At 37.1% G+C, this 27,214-nt stretch overlaps 3 protein-coding genes across 6 annotated transcripts; 2 read left to right on the top strand and 1 right to left on the bottom strand.

Annotated features, from left to right (window-relative positions):
- Positions 1 to 393: 393 nt before the first annotated feature.
- LOC103978944 (agamous-like MADS-box protein AGL65) lies at positions 394 to 9,118 on the bottom strand. Of its 2 annotated transcripts, XM_018823121.2 has the most exons (12): positions 8,951 to 9,118; positions 8,527 to 8,849; positions 6,814 to 6,873; positions 6,697 to 6,715; positions 6,500 to 6,564; positions 6,402 to 6,417; positions 6,241 to 6,302; positions 3,778 to 3,874; positions 2,912 to 2,956; positions 2,665 to 2,792; positions 1,528 to 1,885; positions 394 to 765 (listed from the first exon to the last, which is right to left on the bottom strand). In XM_018823121.2, exons 2-12 carry the CDS (start codon positions 8,709 to 8,711, stop codon positions 754 to 756), a joined length of 1,047 nt encoding a protein of 348 aa, XP_018678666.1. In that variant the 5' UTR covers positions 8,712 to 8,849; positions 8,951 to 9,118; the 3' UTR covers positions 394 to 753. The 2 variants fall into 2 exon arrangements, with proteins under 2 accessions (XP_018678666.1, XP_009393193.1); XM_009394918.3 differs by having other exon boundaries at positions 8,527 to 9,118.
- Positions 9,119 to 13,135: 4,017 nt separating this feature from the next.
- Positions 13,136 to 17,812, top strand: LOC135632483 (protein DEHYDRATION-INDUCED 19 homolog 2-like). Its single transcript, XM_065141093.1, has 5 exons — positions 13,136 to 13,347; positions 13,448 to 13,596; positions 15,108 to 15,185; positions 15,383 to 15,651; positions 17,574 to 17,812. The coding sequence occupies exons 1-5, from the start codon at positions 13,275 to 13,277 to the stop codon at positions 17,671 to 17,673; spliced, it is 669 nt and encodes a 222-aa protein (XP_064997165.1). The 5' UTR covers positions 13,136 to 13,274; the 3' UTR covers positions 17,674 to 17,812.
- Positions 17,813 to 18,549: 737 nt separating this feature from the next.
- LOC135633244 (calmodulin-binding protein 60 A-like) lies at positions 18,550 to 26,915 on the top strand. Of its 3 annotated transcripts, none has more exons than XM_065142494.1 (10): positions 18,550 to 18,701; positions 18,788 to 18,854; positions 19,611 to 19,663; positions 20,381 to 20,862; positions 22,273 to 22,433; positions 22,523 to 22,741; positions 24,257 to 24,416; positions 24,489 to 24,643; positions 26,044 to 26,149; positions 26,219 to 26,915. In XM_065142494.1, exons 1-10 carry the CDS (start codon positions 18,604 to 18,606, stop codon positions 26,563 to 26,565), a joined length of 1,848 nt encoding a protein of 615 aa, XP_064998566.1. In that variant the 5' UTR covers positions 18,550 to 18,603; the 3' UTR covers positions 26,566 to 26,915. The 3 variants fall into 3 exon arrangements, with proteins under 3 accessions (XP_064998566.1, XP_064998568.1, XP_064998567.1); XM_065142496.1 differs by having other exon boundaries at positions 20,405 to 20,862; XM_065142495.1 differs by having other exon boundaries at positions 18,551 to 18,701; positions 26,237 to 26,915.
- The last annotated feature ends 299 nt before the right edge of the window (positions 26,916 to 27,214 follow it).

Raw genomic sequence — 27,214 nt, forward strand, 5'->3', positions numbered from 1 at the left:
GAAGGCGGAAAGAAAAAGAAGAGCAGACAAAAACCGAAGCGCAACGGAAGAAAACAGAAAAGTCGCGCACAACGGTCGCATTCGAACACGCTCGCCAACGTTCGAATGATCCGGACGGTCCGCTTCTGTACACTTTCAACTGACACCGTCGGATGGTTCCCAATCATCGTATTTCAAACACCGACGGCCGGATCGCAACCGAGCCGTCAACGATCGGAGAGACGATCCTGACCACACAATATCCTAACGTTAACCGGGCGCACAACCCGGAGCTGGAGTACATCAATTGGACGGTCAAGATTTCACGTCATTCCGACGATGCAAATGCACGAAATTTAAAGGGATCATCAAACAATATACTTCGCTAAGATAGTCCTCCTTTACAGTTCCAAATTGAAGAGAAGCACCAGTGCATGTACAGTACTTACAATTATCATTTACAAGAGGAAAACCTCCTCCTGATGTATACAAAACAACCTGAACAAAATGGTCAGCTGAGGAGCATCAACAAATATGAATTCACAAAGAGAGAAAAAAAAGAAAAGAAAATATCCTTTTTCCTATCTCACGTTATATAACAATCACAATGTACAGTTCCATCAATCGGGTGTTAATAAGATTGTAAGAAGGAGATTAAGTCAGCAAGTACCGGCACGTCCTGCCATCTATCACTTGAAAAAGGATTTCCAAGGATGAAGTCCTGGGGATGCTCTCTTCCAACAGGAAGGGTGGGCAGATGATCCAGTTCTTCGTCTAGTTGGGTTGCTGCAAAATTAGGTTGAACATGAGCACTGACAGGTAGAAGTTCATCAAAACCAGGGATAACATAAAATCTTTCTAAGACTTCTATTTTGTGTTTCTTTCAGTGTAGTCATAGCCAAAGCACAATAGCAACAGTAAGTACATTTGACCATCAAAAGCTTCGAGATTGTTAAAATATAAATACCAGCTACAGTTCAGCAAGTAAAATTCAGCCAATAAAAGATAAGATATTACCAACTGCAATTTTGTAAAACAAAAAGGAAAATGATAGTTAGAAGATAAGTTGGTTTAGTAATTTTTTCAGCATTATTTGAAATTTGGAAATTGGAGGATTATGCATACAAAGGTAAAATCCTACAACTGCAGAATGTGTTCTAAATATTATAAATTGGAATTGAGGACTGATAAAAGAGATTTCCTGTATTCATCACATGTCTCTGTCTTGTGGATGACACGACAAGAATATTCACAATTTGCTTTGACAACATGAAATATCTTAATCCTAATTGGAAATGTTCTATCTCCCAAGTTTAATCCTAATCCAGGCACCAACATTCGCAGAGGGATAGTGCAGGGCACACTTCTGTGGTTATGGTGCAGAAAAGCTCCCCCCATCTCTTTGAGAGTGTTGAGACATGGGGTTGAGACAAAACCTTCAGACATGAATATAACCTCCTAAATCTTGTTTCAGTGTCTCTGTTGCAATTATAATGAATAATGAACCAATTATGTGATTGTAAAAGTAAAAATTCTTCGGAAACTTACTTGGGTATATGATTGCTCATCGTATATTGCAACACCACAAGTCCCAGATGTGGAAGCCCAATTCTGGAAGCTAGCATCATATCCAGACCTGGGTGTCTCAAACTGATTCACCTGATAATCTATTGTACTTTCCTGTAAACTATTTTCGGCATCAGGCTTGAATGTTCTATCACTGAGCAAATTCTGACCATAGGACTGGTACGGGTATTGTCCTCCTAGCTGAAGCCTCAAACATGCATTTGGGCTAAACTCATGCAAGGAATCCTCCTGAACTGGCTCATTTGCATCTGTTTGTTTTCCTGTGCTGAAGTAAGCAGGATAATTTTGAAGAGATGTGTCTGTGGAGCAACCAACATCTCTGAAAAACCGAAAAATAGCATATCAATCATTATACAAGGAGGTTGGACGACATTAAATTTTCTTTAATCAATTGAAACTGGAAGGTCATGGATGATGATCATGTCATGATGATACATGTGCTTTGGTGACCATCTTAAATGGCTGGCAGTTTAACATATCATGTCCTTGTCAATATTTTTCCCTTGAATCAAGCAAGAGTAACAATCAGAACTACAATACAATTGCTTCCCAAAATATATTAATTAAAAAGTCAAAAAATCACAAAAATTGCAGTAAATTTAGTGGATACCTATTTAAAGCACCTTGGCTGACAATTAAAAAAGTCCAAGTTACAAAATGAAAGAAAAATAAAAAGTTTAGATTGGCTTAATAAATCATTCCAGCCCATCATTTTATATTCAAAAAGAGTCTAACCCGTATACATCCCATACACATCAGGTAAAATACATTTCCAACGTTACGTTTAAGCTTAAGCAAAATGACCAATTTCCATTCTTTAATAAATGGGTCAGTTGAGATGCTAGAGGCCCTATGATGTTTAAGCTATGATGCTACTGGCCCTATGATGTTTGAATAAATGGGTCATTCTCCATCATTTTGTTTAAGCTAAAGCAAAAAAAACCAATCAGTGTGATATAACTATATACCCCTAAACTACAACTGAGCAAATAAAGAATGTCATAGATAATAGGAGAGTCCAAATAATTATATCTTAAAAATTATTACATCTACTCCCTAAATGAAGAATGATGCAAGGCAATTGGATTGCCTTCTCACCTCTGAGGTATCAAATTAGCATCTTGTGGAAGCATCAATTGCTGACCATCATTGTTATGAAGCCATTGCAATGGTGAGGCTCCTTGCGCACAGCCTAATCCCGAGGACAAATGCATGTCATTTTGGAACTACAGAAGTGGCAAACTTTTATCATCTTGTTGTGATTGATCAATGAACATGCAACGTTTCCTTGCATAGGGAAGTGATTGGCTGAAAGAAAGCACAAGATCACTAAAAGCTTCTTTACCTGGCCACTGCATTCTAAAGAAATAAGTTGCTTTCCATAGTTTTCCTGTCAAGACAAAGAAAATGAAGCAGTTTCAAGTGGGAAAAACTAAAGTAGATAATGACAATAATTCACAAACTACATTGTAAACAGCAGATAATGGTTCCATTGACTTAAAGTAGTTTACATTTTATGAGGTTCATATACGAAAACTGTGTTGAGAATCTTGAGATATTATCTCAAGTTCTCAACTGAATAATTGCTAAACATAGTGATGCTATCTGAACTGTTATTTTATTTTCTTCTTTCTTTTGGGGTTAAGAGGGGGAAGGATATAGTAATGGAATATTTTAAGACCAAAGAATTTATCATGAGATAGAAAATCTAAAATTTTCACAGATAACTACAAATATTTAATATTAGAACACCTCAATTTTCTCCTATCAGGAAAATAATAAGATGATCCTGTTGTATACGAGCTTCGTTTTTGGACCACAATGTGGGTCTCTTTTTTAAGTTGCTGAGCTAGTAGACTACTTAGGTTGCAATGAAGTCCATCTTTATGCTCCTGATTTCCCTGCCTGCTAGTCATAGCAGACTCAAAAAAGGATTCTGCATAGGGTGGTGTCATAACAAAGATGCAAAGGAGCTCATGATATCCCCCAAGTTAGGAGTGTTTTTGATGAGATAGCGTAATTGCTCCATATCAACATGGCTATGTTATTGCATTCAACAATAAAGATGAGCTGAAATGATGCAACGTTTTATCAGCAATATCCATATAAACTAATGCAAACTATTTACATGGAAAAGAATAAAATCTACAGTAGAATGGCCAATTTATTAGGCATGGTTCATGAATCTACTATTTTAAAATAGTATGTTACCTTATGCGCCTGAATACGGCTAAGAGATTCCTTGAGAGACTGTTCCATAGCCCTAATATGGTCTATGTTACTAATCTTATCTGGATCGGTCCAATAACTGAAAAGAAAATGCAAAAATGTTAAAAATTTAAGGAATAACACTCATGATTTGAATTTACTGGTAACTCCTACTTATTATAGTCTTCCAGCAGCATTCAGCATTATATTGCTCGATGAATGATCAGAAAAATTAGGTGTGCATTAACTCCAGTATGTAGTTGGACAATATGTTACATATTTATTGGACTGTAGAATAGCAGCTAGCATAAGTGGCAACTGTCTCATTTGCATGAACAGACAAAAGTCCTATCAGTAAATAGATCTGGAGGAGACTATGTCCTGCAGGTGCTTTTCTAAGTTCATATGTCTCTGGTAGCATCTATTGACCAGCAATCATAAGACACATAGTTTGATCTTAAAGAGACCTTCTATACTTGTTAGGGGCTAGAGCAATTATAAAATATATACCCATGTTCCTGCTATTGCATCTGCTTTATATTCTAATATCTAACGTACCATGTTTCTGCTTTTGCATCTGTTTCTTATTCTAATACCCAATCTTTTATCTTACCCACCAGTGTGTACGAAAAACAACAGGATACCATTAAACCAACATTTGGGTTGAGTTATGGAATATTGTTCTCAAGTAAGTTCCATTAAGGTTTAAGGTTGATGTCCTAAACCAACTACCTACTGCATCACAACTTACATGCTCTTGGAGACAGGATAAATGTGGAATCACCAATGTGAACTGCAAGATTACCCAGAATGTATCACACTTTTGTTCATAAAAGACTAATATATTCTATGACATATATGGCAATGTCATTATAATGATCACAAAAGGCATTTATTAACTTTTCATATAGCCTTTTTGTAATGGCTTTCTTTTCCTTCTAATTAGTTCCAAGACAAATATAAGTATTCTCATAATCTCATCATGAGGCCTCAATCAACACTTAATAAGCCTATATTCTCAAATGCTTCTCCATATCTATATTCTCAATACTACTGCTAATATTCCTTTTATATTTTTAACTTTTTACAAACATATCTTCACTGGTTTTATGATGTATAGATCTCCATGCCTTCATATATTCCTCATTTATCTTCTTTCCTAGGACCCTCTCAAGTGCCACTAAGTAGATAAACAAGAATACACCAGTATTCAACATTTTGAAGGCATGGCATACTAACACATTTTTCTTCTGCCTCTCTCTACTTTGTTAGCTGGATGAAGTTAAGACTTACCCATCGGATCTTTGACAACTAATTGCCAGCAAAATTTTGTTGTTGTTCATCTGCTAAGTGTCCCATTATGACCTTAAATCTGGTTGTTGTATTAGTTTGTCATGCATAACTCGAAGCATTTACATAAAGTCATCAAAATACATCCTTCTTGATATTCACAATAAGTTCATCTAAAATATGTATGTGATAAATGGTCACCATCAGTAGGAACTAGGAAGTATGCTGTTGATCACCATGATTATTCTTTAAACTTTTTAACACCATATAAATGCATTTGTTGCGACATTGAAATACCTAATCACCAAGATTCTTGCATCTTTTAACAAAAATGATTCATACTAATAAAACATGACCAATGAAACAAGAGATTATTTGAGTGGTACATCTAGACCTCAATTGTGAGTCTGTCAGCACTCCTCAAGTCTAGATTTTCATCATGGCTACTTAATAGGCATCTATAATGGTTTATTCAACTGTTTTATGTTAAGATTCCAAGGCAGAGGACAATATGAGTCTCATAAGCTTTGTGTCCTTCCTCTTCTTTAAATGCTATGCTAAAACAGGGCAAATGAAGCCACAGCAGTTGCATAATCATAAACCGCAACATAAAGTCCCGAACTGCAACTGTTTCTTGTTTATTTGTAGACCTCTCAATTTGCCTTAGAACTTCATCAACAATCTTGTCTTTGTTGATATGGATGGCATATCTGATAGGGAAGATTAGCGGGTAGAGTTAACTAATAGGAAGATCAAGATGTACAACATAAATACCAAAAATACTTTACAGAAAAGGAACATGACAAGAACAAACGAGGCAGCCAAGAGAAGCCCAAATGTTTTTTAGGGCAGGCTATTTGTGGTTAATTTGATTTTTCCTTGTTATTGAAAGATAATATAAATCTGAAGCCAAGCATGCCGTTCTTTATTGGTGAATATTTCTTTCCTGATCAAGCTATCTTTCCAAGGGTTTTATCTATGTTCCATTGACAGGCAAAGTAACCTGCTAGAGTTCCTTTTGATGGCTACTTGCATAACTAAAAGAACTAGAAGTTACTGCTATGAGATTCACAGTATAGTGTTAAAAAAGGAGGGGAAAAATACTTCACATAAAATGATTCAAGTAATATGGAGTGAAAATAAGAAGATAATAGAAAGCCAAAGCAAGCAGAGAACCTTAGTCTTTTTTGCACATCTAATATTTGACCATGCAATGACCTCAAGTGATTAGTGAGCTCCTGCATAGGAGTTTTAATAAAGATCAGGAATGTCAAAGAAAGCTACAATTATCCTAATTGAAGATGATGATGCAGGGAGAAATATCATATGAAAAGTACCTCAACTGTTTGAGTACTGCAAGAAAAACAAACAAATACCATTAGGGATTTCAAGCATTTTTCATGAAAAATGATAATTACACAAATGATACTAGTACCTTGAACCCAGGAACTCTTGGATATTAACATCATGGTCCAGCTTCTTGAATGTCTTTCTAAGAGCCTAGAAAAAAAGGACATCAGTTTTGCAAAGTACATCGTAATGACCCTCAGTTCCTTGAATGTGACATTCTTTAGCAAAGATGGAATAATCATACTGATATACTGATTAGTGAAGAATGGTGAACACACTTACTTCAAGGCTCTCCAATTTTCTGTTACAATTAGAAAAAAGAAAGGTGCTCACCAGAGAGGCCTGTGATTTGAATGTAAGGAAGAAACAGCTATTAAAGCCATGAGATTTTCAGCTTACCTTTTTGCCCTTTCCTGTGGAGATACTTGAGCAAACCTTGCAACAACCTCCTCAATGTTGCTATTAGACAAAAAACAAACTATTGGAGTAAAAGTTCTTGTTCAAATATAATACTTCAACAAAAACTAAAACATTAGTGGCAGAGGGTACCATAACCAAGAAAAATCAAAGCCAGTTTCATTAACCACCATGATTATGGATTGAGCTAAGTGTCAATGGAACAAGAGTCCAAATATGAAATCTCCTTATTCTAGAGTTTCATAAGTCAAACAACTTATAATGCTTGTTGCTGATTAACCCCAGGTAAAATTAAGAACAAAGAAATAAAAGACCAGGAAACATCAGTAGGAACTCTCTTTTTGCTGATAATCCATCCAAATCACATACCTGAAGTCCAGATCCATAATGAAAGTGTAACAGTAATGATATTGCTTAGTATAATATTATCTGTAGCCCTTGAATGGACATTGATGGGTCTTAGCACCAAAAACTAAATGATGGCCAAGGTTTCACCAGTGTGCACATTATTTTTCAATTCAATAACTGAATAAATATCTAGGACAAGGCTTGACCATTGTATACTGTTGATTTAGCTCCTAAATGTATTAAATACAAACTGCTTAATTGGCATCACCAAGAAAACTCAGCATGGACACTCTTAGAGAAAAAGGGACCAAACATTAGAGATATATATATATATATATATATATATATACACACACACACAATATTATCTAAGCCAGCTAAGAACAACTTGATTATCGATTCCGATCATGGACAAGCTCAAATTGGAGCATAACTTTCAGCACCTGACTAAAATGATTTGGGCAGGGCATTTTTTAAAACACCATAAATGATGAAAACACACTTTTTCTGCAAACAAAATATTTTCATTTAACATTTAGGAAACAAACTACAATAACTTGGATAAATGGTCAAGCAAAGACAATTGGTATAAGAATCTAAACTATCTCAACCTCTTTTTCTCATTGATTTATTCATGTGAGATACATATGCTTGTTCATAGAAGTAAGACAATTTGAGTAGCATCATTGATGGAGGTAAAAGTTCTCTTGTTCAATCAGGTGAGAAAGATGGAAGAACTTTGAAAAAAAATAACAACACGACAGCTTCGAATAGAAATTTAATGGAAACTAGCAGATCCTGTGAGAGAAAACAAGTTTGGTTGCTGTTGAAGCCCAAAACAATGTCTATTTTGTCTCATGGAATATTTGGTTTTCAACAATCAAGTAACAATGCGATCATCAACATGTACCCGGACATAGAAGAGGAAGTGAGAATATGGGAGGTCTATTAAATATTTGCAACAAACGATCACCCTTAAATATAACACCAAGATAGATCTGCCCATCTATCTCCTTTATCATTGTATATCGTTCTTTTTCCATCTCATAAGAAGACTAGATATGATGTGCATCCTCTCTCCAAACTAACAGCAATGCTTAGCAAAGTTTCTGTGGTAGATTATTTTTCCCTTTTTTTCCAAGAAAAAGCTCAAGTTGACCTCATTCCGATGTTTGTGATAGGTCATCTACAGAACTAAAAGACAATTCTCACAAAATGCACCCGTTTGTCACAGATCAAGCAATAATAACGAAGAAGGGAACATGATGATCAAATCTGAATCCGAAGAGCTTTGCCAAATGATTCAAAAGAAAAAACGCTCGAGGATGACCAAAAAGTTGTTGGTACCTGCGGTCCCCAACACATATTGTAGGCTTCCCATTAGGCGCGAACATGAGAAGGACAAGATCGATGTCACACAATATCGACAGCTCCTTCGCCTTCTTCAGTATTCCCGCTTTCCTCTTTGAATAAGTGACCTGGCGACTGCTGCTATTCTCCAATCTCTTTATCTTCAGTTTCACCCTCCCCATCGAATCCCTTGTCGGCTTCCCCTTCCCAACCCTCCCTCCCTCTCTGTCTCACCCTCACGAAACCTTGTAAAGATGCGACCTTGGGCTTCAAAAGCTTCGAATACACCAAAGAGGAGGCGAAAAACTTGAGTCTCCGCGCTGCAACCAGAGATCGCAGTCACAGAACAACCAGAATCAAAATCTTTAGGGCTATTCCGGCAGCGAATACCAAAAAAGACAACGTTTCGGCGAATTCGCACCCCCTATCCCCAAGAAGCGATCTTTGGGGCTATTAATGCAGGTCATCCGAGGATCCAATCCAAGGGGAAGGAGGAAGCGGAAAGCCAGGGGATATCAATTTGCAGGAGAGAGAGAGAGAGAGAGAGAGAGAGAGAGAGAGAGAAAGAGATGAAAGAGCGGGAGGGAAGGGTCAGCGAGTCCGTCCAACCAAAGCTGCTTCCCTAAGAAATCTCTGAGGTTGGTTAGTTAGCCGAACCGGAACGAAACGGTCCGGTTTTCTGCGCTCCGGCTTTTCGCGGCTCCCGTCTGATGCAAATGCAAACATCTCCACGATTTTTAAAGTATTCAGACATATATCACTTCTTTCTTTTTAACTTAAATTTACTTAATTTTCCTACTACTTGATGCATGTGTTTGAATGTTCAATGACATGTTATTATTTAGACTTTACAAGTATCATAAATCATATTAAATAGAGCCCATCTTTCACTTCAATCTCTACAGTGGATCTTAATTTTTAAAGCCTCCAAATATGATATTTTTATATAAAATTAATATTTTTAATATTTTCCTATATGGGAAGTTTTTAATATGTCTTATAAAATCTAAGATACACAAAATAATGATAAGACAAGCATGAAAATATATCCCTCAATTATCAAATACTAATAATTATAAAAGAATAATATATATATGTATGTATGTATTTATGTATAGAACTAGTGAATCAGCCTAATAGAAAACCGTTGATAGTGACCACAGAAGCATGCTTGTGGGGTGAAAAGCGAGTGATCACTGACGCTGCTGGTTTTCATGTTCTTTAGGGGACAAATGTCTATGTATGTTCTCACCACACATTGACCCCAATATCAATCACATTAGTGATCGTTATGTAAGATTGATTGTATTAATGATAGTTAAAATGAATCAAATTATCGATCGTTGTGCCCAATTGAACATGGTCGTAACACTTTCTACTTACATCGCATGTGTTATGGAAAGATGTCATTAACATCTCGGTTAACCCCATAGTCTAAATTCATGTACGTAAGATTATTTAAGATATAATCAAGATAAAAACATGGAGTCTCGAGATGTCACTTTTACGAAGATTGAGATCGAAAGATGTTTTTCGATCCGATCCTTTCGAGTCTCAAGTTAATAAACTGAAATATGTGTGTATGATGGCATGTGGTCAAACATGATTTTCTTTTTTTTACTATAAACTTTTATATATGATTGTAAAGGGAGAAAATATTCTATAAAATATGTTATAGAGAGATAATCCTCGATCGTCTCTAATAATCTCTCCTTACCATTTTTAGCAAGCGAGTTATAAGGGTGAAATAGCTTGCAACCTCCTACGTTGGACCCTTATTAACATAGATAGTCAAATGAGGGATAACTTTTCTCTTTTTCCTCGAGCATAGATGTCATGCAAATGGTGAATTGTTGACGATATCTCCTCCCCTCCCCTCCCCTCTCACTCCCCAAAATCATTTGTCCATTCTAAAAGCATGCTTTAAGGGTTCTTGTAAAATGGACCTGAAGTGTGACATCTGGTTCATCCGACACATTCAGCTTACGGTTCTTTGATTGGTTCTCCGACTCATGGGGTGAATGCCAATGGGGGTTGGGTCCTTGCATCGAGCAAATACTAATAGGGGATAGAGATGTCTGACCTGACCTATGCCTTGAAGCACTCACCTCCGAGGGTTGGTGACACCTCCATGCATCGAGTGAGCACCAATGAGGGTGAGGACACCCGACCTCCATGAGTCAAGCAAATCACCGACGGGGGTCGAGGACGCTTGACATATGCCTTTAATCAACAACCTCCGAGAGTCGAGGATACTCGACCTCTATGCATTAGGCAATGAAGGTTAGGGGAAGCTTGGCTTGTGCCTTTCAATCGACAATCTCTAAGGGTCGGGGGCACCCAAAGTCCACTCGTCGAGCAAATCATCGACGAGGGTTGAGGGTGCCTGACTCGTGTCTTGAATTAATGACCTTCGAGCATCACCTTCGAGGGTCGAGGATGCCTAACCTAGACCTTAAATCGATAACATCTAAGAGTCGATCTACGAGGGTCGAGGATGCCCAACCTATACCTTAAATCGACAACCTCTAAGAGTCGATCTACGAGGGTCGAGGACACTCGACCTCTACTTATTGAGTGAGCTCCAATTAGGCTTAAGGATGCCCAACATCTGCACATTAGGTGAACGCTGACGAGGTCGATGGTGCTTAACTTCCATACGTTGGGCAAATCACCAATAAGAGGCAAGGATGCCCGATTTGAGCTTGACATATACCTTGAATCGATAACCCGGGTGAGCACTTAGCCTTGTGCTCCCATCATAGTGTATTTATTCTCATGCAGATACTTTTTTTCGACTCACATGCCTCGAGTATATATTGTTTTGTGCCTCCCGTCATGACGGATTTTCCTCATATGGGTCGAGTTTTCTTAACTCATGGGCCTCGAGAATATTTTATCTTATACCTCTTGTCATAGTAGGTTTTTTCTCACACGAGTCAGATTTTTTCGACTCATGTGCTTCGAGCACATTTTGCTTTGTGTCTCGTTATGGTAGATTTTATCTCATGTGGTTGGATTTTTTCGACTCATATATCTCAAGTATATTTTGTTTTGTGCTTCCCATCACAATGGGTTTTTCTTATGCAAGTTAAGTTTTCCCGACTTGTGCCTCGGGTATATTTTATCTTGTATCTTTCGTCATGATAGCTTTTTCTTATGCTTTCCAAGGTGATCTTTGCACATTGATCACTTTTACATTTTTCGGGATGCCCATTCATTAATTAGTATTTCTTTGGATTCTACTCGAATGGATATTTGTACTACAAAGTCTTATATAGTCGCGTAAGCTAGGTTGTACCTGTATCATATAGGCCAAGTCAAACTTGATTGTAAGGGTTAAGTCGTACATGGTCACAAGGGCTAGGTCATACTTGGCTATATGAGTTGAGTTATGCATAGCCATAAGGGTTGGGTTGCTTCGATCTGACTGATCAATCTAATTTAGGTCAAACCCCAATTAGATTTTAATATTTTAAATTATTAGAGAGTAACTCAAATCTATAAATTAAATAAATTAAATTTATATTTTAAATTTAAATCTAATTAAATCATAAAAATTACACATAATTCTTGAATATATAGTTAAATGAATTAGAATTATTGTATTAATCTAAAAATAAGAATTTTAATAAAATCATTATAAGTCAAATAATCATTCTAATATCATAAATCAATAATTATTATTTATTAATATAAAAAAAATTAAAATAAAAATATTTATGCATCATAAAATTATAACAATCCTAAATTCTAAACATTTTTTAAAAGATAAATAATAATTTAAATTTAAATTTATTTTATTTTTACATATAAAAATATAATATTTATCTTGAATCTTTGTCTACATGGGCAATCCAGTAAAAAATAATTTTTATTTTTTATTTTTAATCTAAAAAATAAGGCAAAGAACACGTATTAAACGATGAACGATTGATCATATCCTCGTTGTCAGCACTGAGTTCTGGTGATCCACTTTGATGAGTCATCTCCACATCCGTCTTCTTTCAGTCTCGACACTTTGGTGGCACTCACACAGTAACCGACTTGGGAGACAACGCATCATTCGCTAACACAGCCAGAAAAGCGGGTAAATACGGATACGTAGATGTCAGTTTGCATGCTCGAACTCCTCCTCCAGTGTAGATGCCAATCTATGAGTTCATACGGATACGTAGAATCTACGGGTACACACGTAAGTTTGACCGGTGGACAAATACACAACAGCTGCACGGTATTCCACGTGCAATATGGCGAGCTTCCACGTGCGTTCATCCCGGGAAGCGGGCCACATGAGTCATCCATCGCACATGGCTTCTTCTCAGCCGCAACACTCGCACGTGCTTCATTCCAGATCCCATCGCGTCCGTACAGCAAACGGCTCGACTCGAATAACTCCACGGATCCGCTCCGGTGATGCAAATCAGGGAATCCCCTTTACATATCGTCTCAGTTTGACACGTGGTACCGAATCGACCTTCCATTGGTGGCATTGTGGACCCGACCGGCCCATCACTCTCCCTTTGTCATCTTCTCTGTTGCTGCTTCCGACCGAAGCAATTGCGGTGCTCTTTCGCCACCTCCTTTTCTACCCCTGGCGCACAACGCGGTTTCCTTTGCCTCTCTTCTCTCGCCAAGGCTCTTTAATCTTCCACCAGAGGCCGCTCGCCGCCAACTCCTCTTCTTCAGCTCCTCTTCTTTATTAGGGTTTCCCTTTACGGCCGGATTCGAAACGGGAAGAAGCCATGGAGATGGACTCATGGGATCGGTTGTCCTCCGCCTCGAAGCGCCACGAGTCGATTCTTCGATCCCGATACGGTTAGTACTGGAGGATGTTGCTGTTCCTTCATTGTTTTGGTTAGTGTTAGCGGGACCGGTTCTAATTGTTTCCTTATTACCCCTTTTTTCTGGATGTTAGACATGTACCTTGGATTGGAGGACACCGACGGAGGAGAAGATGACTCTCGAGCGGAGTTTCCGTGCCCGTTTTGCTTCGAGGACTTCGATCTGGTGGGATTGTGCTGTCATCTTGATGATGAGCACCCAGTGGAAGTGAAGACTGAGATAGTATGTCAATTCTGGTCCTTGGGATGCATTTGAAAGGGTTTTGGTCTGCTGTGTCACTCTGTTTGTTTTCTTTTGACTGTTGGATCAAAAATGGGATTTTGATGGGATTCTTCCAAGAAAAAAGCGTCGTTTTTTTGGCCTTTTGGTACCCTGTTGTACGTTGCTTGTGAGTTGCCTTCCTGTGTTACGAGTGCGACTCTGTATTTTCTTCTGAAGGTATCAGCCCCTTGTGATGCTTGTTTGTTACTTTATTTGACCTTACTGAAATAGGAAGCCTTTTTCTTAAACGTTTTCTTCGTTTTTGATATCAATTCTTGTGTTTGATTTATGCAAAAGGTTTTGGGTTTTGGTGGCTTCCCCAAGTCCTATTCTATGATGCTACAACCTTTCCTTTCATCCAGTTATTTTTTTTAGTATTTAAAATGATTTTTGTATAATTTTCATCTCTCATATGGTCGTGGTTTAAATTGATATTTTAGTCATTCAGAAGCGAGAGATTTATAGTTGTTTTATTCCCATGGACTTTTATGTCTCTGCAGTCTGAATTGCATATCTATACCTCTTGAATTATACTTATTCAAAAATTCAGTATGTTTAGATTCTTCTTGTGGTTGTTCAGTTAGCATGAAAATGGTGGCTTCGAAAGAGTGATGGAACTAGGATTTCATCCCTGGATTGTACCAATGTATTATCCTTAGATATGTCCCTAACCACATCTTAGAGCTCAAGGAAAAAATCAAAAGAAATCTTTAGCTATTACATCCCAAGATTTGGGCACGTTGTTGTCATGGTCCAGCTTGATTCTCTCACCAAGTCCAATACGCTATGATATCATTTATCACAATTCTTATCGGATATTTGATCCATTAACTTTGAGCCACTTATCAAAAATGCTTAAGCCAAAGTTAATGATAATATACTTATCTGACCTTAAAATCCAATTTAACCCAATTAAAGTCTTTATTTTCAGTGTGGACCTAAATTGTACAAGCTCCAATGAATGATGGATATTTGGAGAGAAAACCTGGTTATTTGAGGTTGTCAAATGCTAGTTATAAAGGAATCCATCTTGAGAAAATAGTAGATTTGCAGCCCTATTGTTTTACACCCAACTGTAGCTTGTCTCAATAGGTCTGTTTCCAGGCCCTAGGTAGTTTTTTTTACTGATTTTGATCTTCAACTTGAATATGTTGCATATATTCTTTAATCATATTGTTATATTTATCACTTTAGTAACCATATAAAACAGTAAGTAGTGTCTTGTGTTGTATAAATATTTGCTTGAGCAGGATCCACTTTTATGTGAACTAACCTTTTGAGTGACTTGTCTTGTTGTTGTGACCAAAATAACTTTCCTTTGCCCCAAAGTTTGCCTTTAGTGGATGTATTATTGACTTACCATTATTCATTTGAATTTAGCAAAAAATCTCACATTTATATTATCTGTGTGTTTAATTCGTTATATGTCGGTGATGTTTCTTGTCCTGACATTAGCTTCTTTTTTTTTTCAGGTATGCCCTATATGTGCGGCCAGAGTTGCAATGGACATAGTTGGCCACATAACAGTGCAGCATGGAAATTTCTTTAAGATATCCTTTTTTGAATCCCATTATCTGTTTCTATCGAGTCTGATGCTCCTATTGATTTTTTTCCTATAGTTATTGAATAATTAAATCTTTCTTTTCAAGCAGAAGATTTTCTCAACGAGTTATTACTCAGTTCCTATTGTGCAAATGCCATGTTCTATATTGAGTTGCTCAGACAAGTTTCTTAACCAAGAGCTCACATGCAGCATGAAAGGAGACTTTCCAAAGGTTCATCAAGATCTCATTCGACACTTTCGTTCCTGAGAAAGGAATTGCAGGATGCCAATCTTCGATTTTCCTGTGGAGGCTCATCAGACACGCTTGCTTCCTCCAATGCTGCACCTGATCCTTTACTGTCATCGTTCATTTTCAGTTTGCCTGAAGTGGAAACTTCAAAAGATGTACAAGCTGTAATCTCTGATGAAGAAAGCACAGTGGATGAAATTTCAGATGATAAGGTGGAAAATAGGTATGAAATACTGGCATTTTGTGTTGAATTATATTCTTCTTTTTTCCACTCCTATTGTTATAATGATTGCATCAACTTATTGCATGAGATCTGTACATATATTATCAAGAAGTGGGTTATATGGGCTTCCTACTGTTTGCATATTGATCACTTGTTAAAACAGAAGTAAATGTATGATAATTTAGATTGATATTTAATGTGGGTTTCACAAATCTATATATAGAAGGATAGTTTTACTGATAGATGAACTGACTTGTCTCTCTATAAGTTGCTTTGAATTATCCGAATGTGAGCCATACAAATTTGGCAAACCTACTCAGAGTTTCCGTATATGATATTCCTATTTCACTATGGATATTGTCATTCACTTGACATCCAATTACATCACTGTTTGTACTTATATCAAACTTTTGCATTGTACCTGTTAGCCACTTGTAGTGCGAACCCTGTTCTGAAGGGTAAGACATTACCCTATTTCGAAGTGAGCCATGAAGCTGATGATAACCAGTCACTGGTGAAATTAATTGAACCATCAACATGTAGGGATCTTGACAGTTATAAGCATCACTTCTGGACCAAAGGGTAATCAAATTTCATAATGAGAAACGGTTAACTAGCCCAAATTCAAATTATTTAGAGTAACTTATGATAAATGCAGTAAACACTGTGGTGAAAATGCACAAGAATTGAGATCGTTTTACTGCATTTTGTTTCTTAAATTTGGCAACACGAATAACAACAGAGAGGGCTGTCAGTAAAGCGAACACTAGAATTTGATGAAACAATGTTTAAAGCAAATGATAGCTTGGTGTGAAGGTGAGAAACAAGTACTGTCATCCTTGAGCAAGCCCATATTGGACCTCCAATTCCTTCAACCATGAACCTAAAAACACTCACAATGCTAGGCCTGACTTCTGGGCTTCGCTTCTTGGCCCAATATCAATTTGAAGTTCAGCTGTGTCTTTATCTATCCTGTAAACCTGGCAGCCATGGCATACTTAGCCACTTTACAAAATTAATCTGGAACCATGTAAAGTATCAAGTTCCTGGGATTTAACTTTCATTGTTGTTACTTTGGGCAAGCATACTCGATCTTTTTGCTACCAGTTCTTTTAGGTTGTGCACAGAATTGCTAATCATTCACATGGTAGAGTTGCTATTTGCAATATTGATTAGAAATATGTTTCATTGTCTAATTTTTCATTTCAAGATCCACTGGAATGTTATATATTTTCTATCTCCTTAAAAAAAAATCCAATAATTTAGTTGCTTTTTTCTCTTGCTAATTTGACTTTTGGTTGAATTTCATACTTCATCTGTTGTAATTATTGTTCATTCTTTACATGGTTACCAAATTAAAGTCTACTTAGAAAAACTTGATTCTTTTTTCTGGTTATGTATGACATATGTCGTTGTTCATTAGATATAAATGGCCATCTATGTATCCATTGTGACCTTTTAGTAGGAACTAATAATCGTGACAGGAGAAAAAAAAATCATTCCAATGATCCTCGATATGAAACACTGCTAGGAAATTAATTCTGCTCTGTAAATCAGCGGACAGGACTACTGTCCCACTGTTATGGTGTGTTTAAGATTAATGCCTGTCATTTGAATAAAACACGCATGAATAATGGTTATTGAGCTTCAACATATCAGCATTTATGTCAATTGAAACCATTGCCTCTTGAGTTTTGATGGTGAATGGGAGGGCTGTAATGACTTCAAATTATGACTGCCAAAAGGATTTCGCCTTCCGTTCTCTATGCCAAAAGGGCTGTAATGACTTCAAATTATTGTCTTTTACAAAGCATGGCATCAGTTGCATCGTCGCTGCTATCTTGTTATTCTCATTCAGACCTTTTTGTCTCTTCTTTTAGATCTCATTTTGATTGCCTAACGTTCCTGAGCCTGCTTTCCAGTGCCGAACCAACTCTATCTTACCAAGATGAGGAGAGAGCTCGGAGGAGCAAGTTTGTGCGGGAGCTTGTGCTGTCCACGATAATTGACGACAACTTGTAGTGGAGTCAACCAAGTGGTGGCAGCAGCTGCGGCTATGGCAATGCCTGATCTCACTTGGCTAGTTGCCACCTTGGGCATCAGAATTGCCCACATCTCTGGCAGAGGGGGAGGTGATCTTATAGAGTTATAGTTGTATTGCAAGAAGATGAGTGCTTGGAATCTGTGATACAGCACTGTAGTGTATAGGTCATAGCTATGTATAATTCAAGTGCAAGCATCTCTTTCAAAAGGAAACAATAAAATGTTAGCTGAAAGAAGTCAGGACACGTCTTTTGGAATCTCAAGATTCTGCTAATTTTCTAGTCTCTTGCAGCTTTAGAAAATTAATCTATTGATGATGATTATTTGATCCATTTTATTAGTTTGAGGATTTAATTTCTTTGAATTTTTTTTAGATCCAAAACATTAGTTTAGTGTTGGAATATCATATCCCGAACATAATTATCGAAGGATAGAAGCCTAACAGAGAACGGAGGGCTCACCCTTGGAACATTGCGGGGTGACGTCAGTCACCCTTTCTCCCCTATCAGAGCGTCTTCCGTAAGCGATTGGCCACAACGGCAAGACCAACAGACTCTGAGGCCCCTCCGGGGGGGAGTACTATTCTCGTATGTCGGCCAAAGCCAGCAGGCACAAAGGAAGCGTTGCCCATTCGTCGCAAATTGTGGGCCCGATAAGCGATCGTGTCATACCCGGTGACCTGGCAACCGATGGGTCGATCTTATTCCTGTTTGGTCGCTCGATCAAGTTAAGCTGTGATAGTTGTTAATTGGAGTCTCCGTGTAGGCGTTACATGAGATTATATATATATTATAAGACGAGAGCGAAGACTTAAATGGATCATGTGAAGTTTCCATGGTTGTTTCCCTCCGAGGTTCTATAAAAACCGAGCGATCCGCCGCTCGTCGACATTCCCTCTTGCGAGCTCTCATGGCGACCAAGAAGCGGCCTCTGCTTGCCCCGGGGGAGGAGGAGCGGGAGGGCGGGGAGGGATCTCGGACAATAAAGCGATGGCGGCCCCTAATCCTGTAAGCGGGCAACACAAGGTTTCGTTTTCGACCCGAGGCTTTTCTTCTTCTTCTTCTTATCTTTTGCGTCTTCTTTTTGGTTCCAGAGAGGTCATGGGCGAGCAGCACATGAAGCGTTTCTTGACGAGACTGGAGTCGGTTGTTCGCAGAGCGGTAAAGGGCTGGTCTTGATCTGAGTCTATGTAGGATTACAAGAAATGAGAAAAGTTCGCATTTGATCTCGTCGTGGAGGGTTTAACATCTGATCCTTTGTGTTTTTGTTGTTGTTTTAATCTTTCTTTTGGAGGTATAAGTTAAAATCGTTTTCATTATCGCCTTTGATTTTGATTTCTTTTTTCTCCTACTCTTACATATTTGTCATGATTTATCGCACATAGTCGTCTTTCTTACACGCCCAATTCGCAAAGTCTTTTGGAAGGTTGAGGAGGTAATCTATTTTGTCTGTGACGAAATATTTAACCAATAGTTTGTTTCCTGGAGATTAACAAAACTAGTGGCGGATTTCTTTTCTTGGGTGTAAAGTGTACAGTATGGATATTGGTATTTGGGCTTCCAATCTTTCTACCAAATGTAGGCAATCTTCTTTAAAACCCACCTGCAATCATACTCAGTGAGAAAGCCTTAGATGATGTATTTTTGTTGGCATTACTTGGACGGTTTGACCATACCTGGGATAATTTTTAGTAAATTATATTATTATGTTAAGTTGTTCGTTACTTGTCCCATAATTAATGCTTTGTCTTAAATAGGACCAAAGAGCATAATAGCTGGTAGTAAGAAAATTTTATCTTATTTCTCTGGAGATACACATCGGTTGCAATTAACTTGTACTTTTGTTACGCATGTTGTGTCTATCATCATAGTTACACCATAATTGGCTTCTCATAATTTGTCATTCTGCATGAATAGGTGCAAGATGAAATTAGGAAGTCGCTTGTTAATTGGTCACTTCCAGTTCCCAGGTAAATTTTTTTGTCTTAATTTTGTATTCAGTGTTCTGCATCCGAAGTACCTTGCAATAGTTCTTTTATGTGTTCCTCATGGGCTTGGATGTATAAAACAACTGGATTTTTGTCATTACTTGTGAAGCATGACCAGTTCAAAAATGCTTGTCATGTTTGTATTGTGGCTATGTTGCTCTTTGTGCCTGTTATATACTTTACAACAATTTCTGAATACACTTAAATATATTAGGACATCTGTATATTCCATTCTTATTTATATTAATTCGTGGTACATATAGAACAATAATATCATCTATATAAGTCCTCAACACATGTTGAACACAACATATGTATGTATTTTAGTCATTTGGCCTACAATATTTTCTAATTTTTTGGGTATGCATTTAAAGTACTTTAAGAAATTATTGTTGTTTATATGAATAATTGTTCTGCTTTGAGATACATATATGACACTCGTATGTTTTAACCATACAAAATTTATCCTAGACACAAAATTGTCTTTTTCCATGTTTTGTCATGTCCTACATTTTCCATATCTTGTCATGTTTCCCTGTCCATAATAACTTGTAGTGTTTGGTGCTTAAACATAGGCAAGTATACTGTTAGAACTTTATTAACTTGACATATATCATCTTACATGAGCATTTCAGTAATTTATCTGTTGCATTTAGTAGCATTTCAGTGTCTGATTTCTGCATGTTATAAATGGACCAGTAAAAGATATTGTCATTTGCTCAGTTCGGATGCTGAGTTATACCAGCTGCAATTCCAGAATGGCTTGCCTGAGAAGCTTTACACATTAAAGCCAATAATGACAAAGGACCAAAATCTTGTCCAGATATCAATAATTGATACTACCACAGGAAAAAGGGTCACTTCTGGTCGCTGGTCTTCAGTGATGGTTGAGGTTCTTGCTCTCCATGGTGATTTTTATTGTGATGGACAAAAAAGATGGACTAAAGATGAATTCAACAATCATATTGTTGTTGCAAGAGAGGGTAAAGGACCACTGCTTATGGGAAAACTGGTTATTCAGCTGACCAATGGTGTTGGTTATCTTGATAATGTCTCTTTTAGTGATAACTCCATTTGGACTAGAAGTCAGAAGTTTAGGCTAGCTGTGAGACTTTATAAAGCTGAAGGAGCTCAAGAAGGAATAAGTGAACCTCTCCGGGTAAAGGATCGTTGTGGACAGTGTAAGTCCACATTTTGTTAACCTTTTTCACTTCTTTAATTATCGCTTGACTATTATGGAGACAAGTGCATGTGATTTTGCAATTAAACTAGAAACTTGTAGATACCAAAATGCACCATAAAGAAGGAAGCATTATGTTAATTGAACTTGATTTAAGACACCAGAGATCAACATAAATCATTATGAGAATGCTATCTAAGGTAATTTTTGTTGCGTTCTTAGTAGCAAAATCTAGTTTCTCAAGTATTCATGGAAAATTGAATTAGACTGAGCAAACAGCCTTACTTCTTGCAAGACTGCAGTTTATCGAAACTAGCATGTATAATATATTACTTACATTGATTCTTGCTGAAATTGCTATGCTTTCTTAAGAATGTGGTTGTAGGTCTCTAATTATAACAATCTTATCAAAAGATGTACTAGGAACATCCAAAACCCACAGAAGAAAGCCATTCAGAAAAGATCATCAAGCAACCCATGAGAGAAAAAAAGAAAAATTAAGGCTGATTGCTGCAAGAAGAAGAGGGTAGATGGAGTTTAACATGCCTTACTGCAAGAAGAAGGTGATAAAGTCAGGAGCATCAAGATTAAAACATCATCTATATGCTTGCATTAATGAACAGGAATTCATGGTTGAAAATATGTAAACTGATAGTCATATACAGAAGAACTCCCCAAGGAACTTAATGATGTTTTTAAAATGATATTCAACTTTGGTCTCCAGACCATGGGCATTCTGTTCAGTTTTACATTTTATTGTTAAGGTCTCATCAATATTTGTATTTTTTTATTCTTTACCTGGAATAAGTTATATAAATCTATGCTAAGAAAAGAATGGTTTATCAAGTAAATGCCTTTACTTCTGAAGTGTTTTCTTATAAACATTGTGTGAAAAATATTTTCTTGTTGCAAAATAGTGTGATCATAGAGCATATACACCTGTATACTTGAATAACTTAAGAAAAGGGGAGCTTTTTAGTGCATCGTGGTATGAGTTTAAACTTTTGACAATCATTGTTATAGGAGCTCATTCAGGTAGCTAGGAGGGCCTTCAAGTTTCTTGCAAAGATAAATTGCATATCAGGGGTTTAAAAAAAATATCAGTTGATGTTTGTAGCGTATTGTAGAGTTGACGTTCTTTATAAGGATTTATAGTTTGTCAACCCTTGAAATTTGTAACTAGAATACAGATTTTGAGATTTGCATAATCATCATTCACACTAACATGATTGGAACCTGCAGCCTTCAAAGAATGTTATCCATAAATAGGCTGAATTTCTATTTTATTAATAATCTTAGGTGACAATTTTGAAGGGATAATGCAGCAAATTATGTGTCTCATCATGGTAACATACATTGATCAAAGTAAGCAAGGGTTTATATTACAGTGTTTTATTGTCTTCAATTTCAGTGCACGAGAAGCATCATCCTCCATCATTGACTGATGAAGTCTGGTACCTGGAGAAAATACGGAAAGATGGTCCTTTTCACAAAAGACTTGTGAATGCTGGAATACATTGTGTGAAACAATTTTTACAAGCCCTTTCTATGGATCATGATAATCTGCGCAAAGTAAGCAATACCTGCCAGTTCTTTTTTACTTGAGAAGTTCAATTACAAGATCATTTATTAATATATTTTTTTCTCTTGTCAAACTTCAGTTACTTGGCAATGGAGAGTCAAGCAAGAAAGGAATTGCAAAAAGGACATGGGAAGCAATTGTTGCAAATGCTAGGGAATGTCCACCAGGCAAAGAGCTTTATTCTTATAATGTTGTTGGACAGAGTGTCACTCTCATTTTCAACTCGGTGTATGAGCTTCTTGGGGCAAAACTGGATGGCCATTATCACACTATCAGTAACTTCAGTGCACCTCAGAAGGTTCATATTAGAATTCAGGATATATCTCCAGATATTCATTGATGATTATTGTTGCTAATGCTAGTTTTTTCTTATTCTGCATTTGCATGTTCATAATTCAATATATCTTATAACTTGGTTTAAGAAGATTGTGGTGGACCTTTTTAAAGCACAGGTAATAAGGTAAGATGATCCCTGCTGTAGGTTAGACCTGTCAAATTGTCAGGGTGGTCCAGGGTTTGGGTCAAGCTTCAAACACAATGGCCAGATAGAATGATCTTGCTAGCACAATGTCTTGATCAACTACTGAGGGCAGGTGGCTGCTCCATTCTTTCTTTTTATTGATAAAACACTTGTTGGGTGAAATTATGCATGCAGTTTCTTGGGAGAAAACTGAAGTAGCTGCTTTGTCATTCCCAAAGTTTAATTTCTTCGTCTCTCTTTTCCTTTATAATCGTATGGTTCCAAGTCCTTTCTGTTTGCTTCACAGAATGTGCTGTCACCTCTCCTCTACCTCTACCAAACCTTCTTTTGCCCTTTCTTCTGCATCTATCAGTAGAATTCCTCCAGCTTTTGATGGTATTGCTCTCGTCCTAGCTCCTGGGTTTTGGTGGGAATGTGGATTGATTTATCTGCAATAGGGGACCATAGAGAGTGAATAGGGTTAGTTAGCTTTACAATTAAAACAATTGATGGCAGTCAGATAAGAGGTAAATTTACAGCGACAATTGTTCTCGTGCATATCTAGCATTATTCTAGTTCTTTTGTGAAAGGGTTTCAGGAAGTTTTTATGTGCTCCAAGAACAACAATATTAAATTGCTATTTGGTAAAAGATTAAATGTCAAAACAGCTTGCTTATATTACTCTTTTTGAAAGAAAACAACAACCACAAGTTTGAGCACAAACAGGTCTCACAGAGTCCATTCCTAGAACGAGTTACTATAAACAATGTAAAGTGAATATTGGTTGTTGCTTCAATAACCTTTAGTAATTGATACCTGTTCAAACGTCACACCTTCAAGCATGTTCTTTGTTTTTGGTTGGATGACTTCCAAAGGTTGAAATTTTGAGGGACTTTACCGAATCTGAATTAACCCGTGCTCTGAATAGTTTCCTTCTGGCTGATGGCATGTTGTGGCATCAGTTGACTTAGTATTCTTGCATTTAGGATGAATTTTCTCTTAAGCTGGTCCAGGTAGTTAATTTCCAAGTAGGAAAGCAGCAAGTTCAATGAGCATAAGCCAGAAAGGCAGAAACCATGCTGTAATTCTTTCCTTCAAGTTTTGTGGTTACACTTGTATTACATGAAAGCGAGTACTTCATATTGAGCATTACCAAAGAAAGTTCTTGCATAACTATTAGCTTATTCTAATTTGTTCAAAAAGATATAAAGTGAAATCTTATGCAATTCGTAACATAAGTTTTCTCTTAAGATAGTTATTTTGTCACAGGTATAAAGTTGATGACCGGGGTTTATCTATTTCATGGTACCATTGTGGTAAGATGTCATGAGCCAATGTCCTTTTGGTTTGCAGGCTTTAGTAGAGATCTGGAAAGGACTTGCTTTTGAAGATATGAAAAGCTTTAACTCGGATCACATGATGGTTGACAACATTCCTGTTCCCCTCTCTCAAGAATATGATCACTTAGTTACAGTATCAAGCTCACTTGGCTCACGTGTTCCATGTCTTTCAGGTACCTAACCATTGTCTCTCAAAAAAGTTTCATGCTTTGATCTTCTTTTGATATTTTTGTAATTTTGAACAGATGATGCATTTGGACAAGTGGGTTTACTTAATGAACCTTTTGCACCATATGGTGAGATTACAAATCATTTACCTCAACTGGAAGATACTTTTTCTAAATATGGTGTTCATCCTTTAAAGAAATCTACATGCTTTCAGGAAACAGAAAATTCCTGTGTAAGTGATACTTTCCTTTGTACTTCTATTTTTGTTTGTAGCACTTCATGGCTTGGACACATTTTGATCATGTAAAATATCATGGGAGTCATTTATTTCAGGCATTAAGTTAAAATTCTGAGAACTGAACTTGTACTTGTGGGGATCACAGAACATGATGGTGGAGGTGTTAAGGTGCTGCATCCAGCAACTAATGCCCACAAATTCTGGATTCCATATGTTGGTCTGTCATGATGCATCTCCTTGGGAAAACCAATTCATTAATTTGATGGGCCTATAACCATGTGATACAAAATGCTTAAGACCAAGTTAATGATAATAGACCCATCTATCCATATAAATCAATTCAATCCTTATTCTGCTACTCTCAAGCATTATGTTCCATTTATTGCAGAAGAAACTAGTCAAGGAAATTTACTTAGTGCGATATGATATGACATGAAGAAACATTTTCAGTCAAACTTGAGGCTTTAGTTGTTGGCCTATTATCTTAAATCTGTGGGGTGAAATGCATAAATTTCTCAGGAGAGGAAATCCTAAATTTTCCCACTCTAAAACATGTAACTGCATGACAATACAGGAGTAAGTTAGTTTATATATTAAAACAAATTAGCATCTATTTCTTAATGCAGTAGGTCTGGTGTCTTGGTATGGGTTGTATCATTGGTCGTGTTTATGCCAGTAGAATTATTTTCCATCAGTGATTCAAGAAGTGCAGTATATTGAATGTCAAGCTTCTAGGTAGTAATGAACTGTTTTTTTTTTAATCTGTTATCTCTGAAGAGACAGTAACAAAGTGTTGAAAAGTGGCTGGTGCATAGTATGTTGCTGAGTGGGCTACTGAATGATTAGGATCCTCAGATGAGCTTATAAGTTGCATTGCTGTATATGACACAGGGTTACCAGCTAGTCTAAATTAGGCAATCAGTATTCTTAGTTCTATATTTTTCATCATCGAGTCTACATATGCTTCTTATCCCAGGAGGTCACGGTTTGCTTCCGTGTCCTTATCAAGTGTAGAGACAGGACCTCTTTACCTTGTAAATGCATACCTAGTTTTCAACAAACCAATATTGTGATAGAAAGATCCCTCCTTAGAATTGTGACTCAGCCATGTGTTCTAGTTATCTAGGTCTTGCATCTTCGTCATGCTTTGGTCTGGCTAGCACCTAGTCATAACCGAACAAAAGATTGCAGTTGAAAGATCTTACTCAACTTTGTGATTCTGCTTTGTATTATGCTCATGCTTCTTGTTTCTATTTTGGTATGGCGAAAATGAACCTTCTTGCAACTGAGGAAAACACCATACAGAAATATCCTCTTTTCTTTCCCCATACGTCTATTATTTGCTTACAAAGAGTTGTACTTTGTGTTTTGAACTGCATTATTTTCTTCTGCAGCCTGTTTCAACTGAGATCATCAATTTGCTAGTTAACCACTCCACCATGTGCCCACCAACACCAAATGGTATACAGATTCCAGAGTCAAGCATACAGATGGAAAATGGTAACTGAATTTTGTAATGTGATGGAATAAAATTCATGTCCTTGATCTCCCATACTAATTCTAGTCTAGTGTTGAATTGCTTGACAGATGAACTAGTCACTCAAGTGGGCATCGAGCAGTTTTTTCATGATACTTCTGCTAAGCAGAGCATGCAATCATTTCAAGCCCCTGGTTCCTTCCAAGCTACCATGTTCAACTCGAGTGATAATGTCGATGAGCATACATTTCAGAATGAACCATGTACCAGTAGATTGGTGGAAAGAAGCCTGAGAGAGGATGAGATCGACAAATTTATTATGGAAACTTGGCAGCCTGATATAACTATGACACTTGTTGCAACATCGATTCGCAAGTGGGTTAAGCTGATTGCCGTGGTTCAAGTGTGGAATCTCTATCAGCAGGTTTCTCGCTGCTGAAAGAGCTGGAATTGTGCATCTGAGAATACTGAATGGTCAATGTATCTTGACTCGGAGTGGTGACAGCTGAGAACCCACTGAGGCAGCAAGGACGGGGCTAGTAGAGGATCCTTTGCCTGGCAAACCATTGTTTAAGGTCAAAATCAATCTGTAGAATCTGTAAACTAGAACAATTGTATGATAGATTGTGTGCGCCATTTGAATCATAGGGCTTGTATTGACCATCATTATATAGTGTTGGAAGACATTGTAAGTGGAACACAAATGTGATTATATATAATTGGTGTATAAGGTGATTGTTTTGGAAAACCTGAAATATTTGTAAATGTTTATTGTCCTTTTATGTATGACAGGTTTTCTTTGTCCCTGCCTGTGGCTTCTGTTCCTTGAGCAGTGGTTGACCTTGACATGTTTTGTGCCAAATCACCTGGATTTGAAGTCCAATAGTAATGGTCATAATGTAACAAGGATATGCATTATACCTCATTGTTCTCTGCAATTTGTGCTGTCCATTTTATTGGGAAGCCTTCTTAGCTAATCGATGTTCCGAGTTTATGATTGTAAGAAGTTTGATCACTTAATAGTTGCATGAGGCAGACACTATTGCATGTTCATTTCTTTCTTATTTGCAAGGCTAAAAAACCTATTA

This window comes from Musa acuminata, chromosome BXJ3-3 (genome assembly GCF_036884655.1).
Source record: "Musa acuminata AAA Group cultivar baxijiao chromosome BXJ3-3, Cavendish_Baxijiao_AAA, whole genome shotgun sequence".
NCBI classification, from domain to species: Eukaryota; Viridiplantae; Streptophyta; class Magnoliopsida; order Zingiberales; family Musaceae; genus Musa; species Musa acuminata.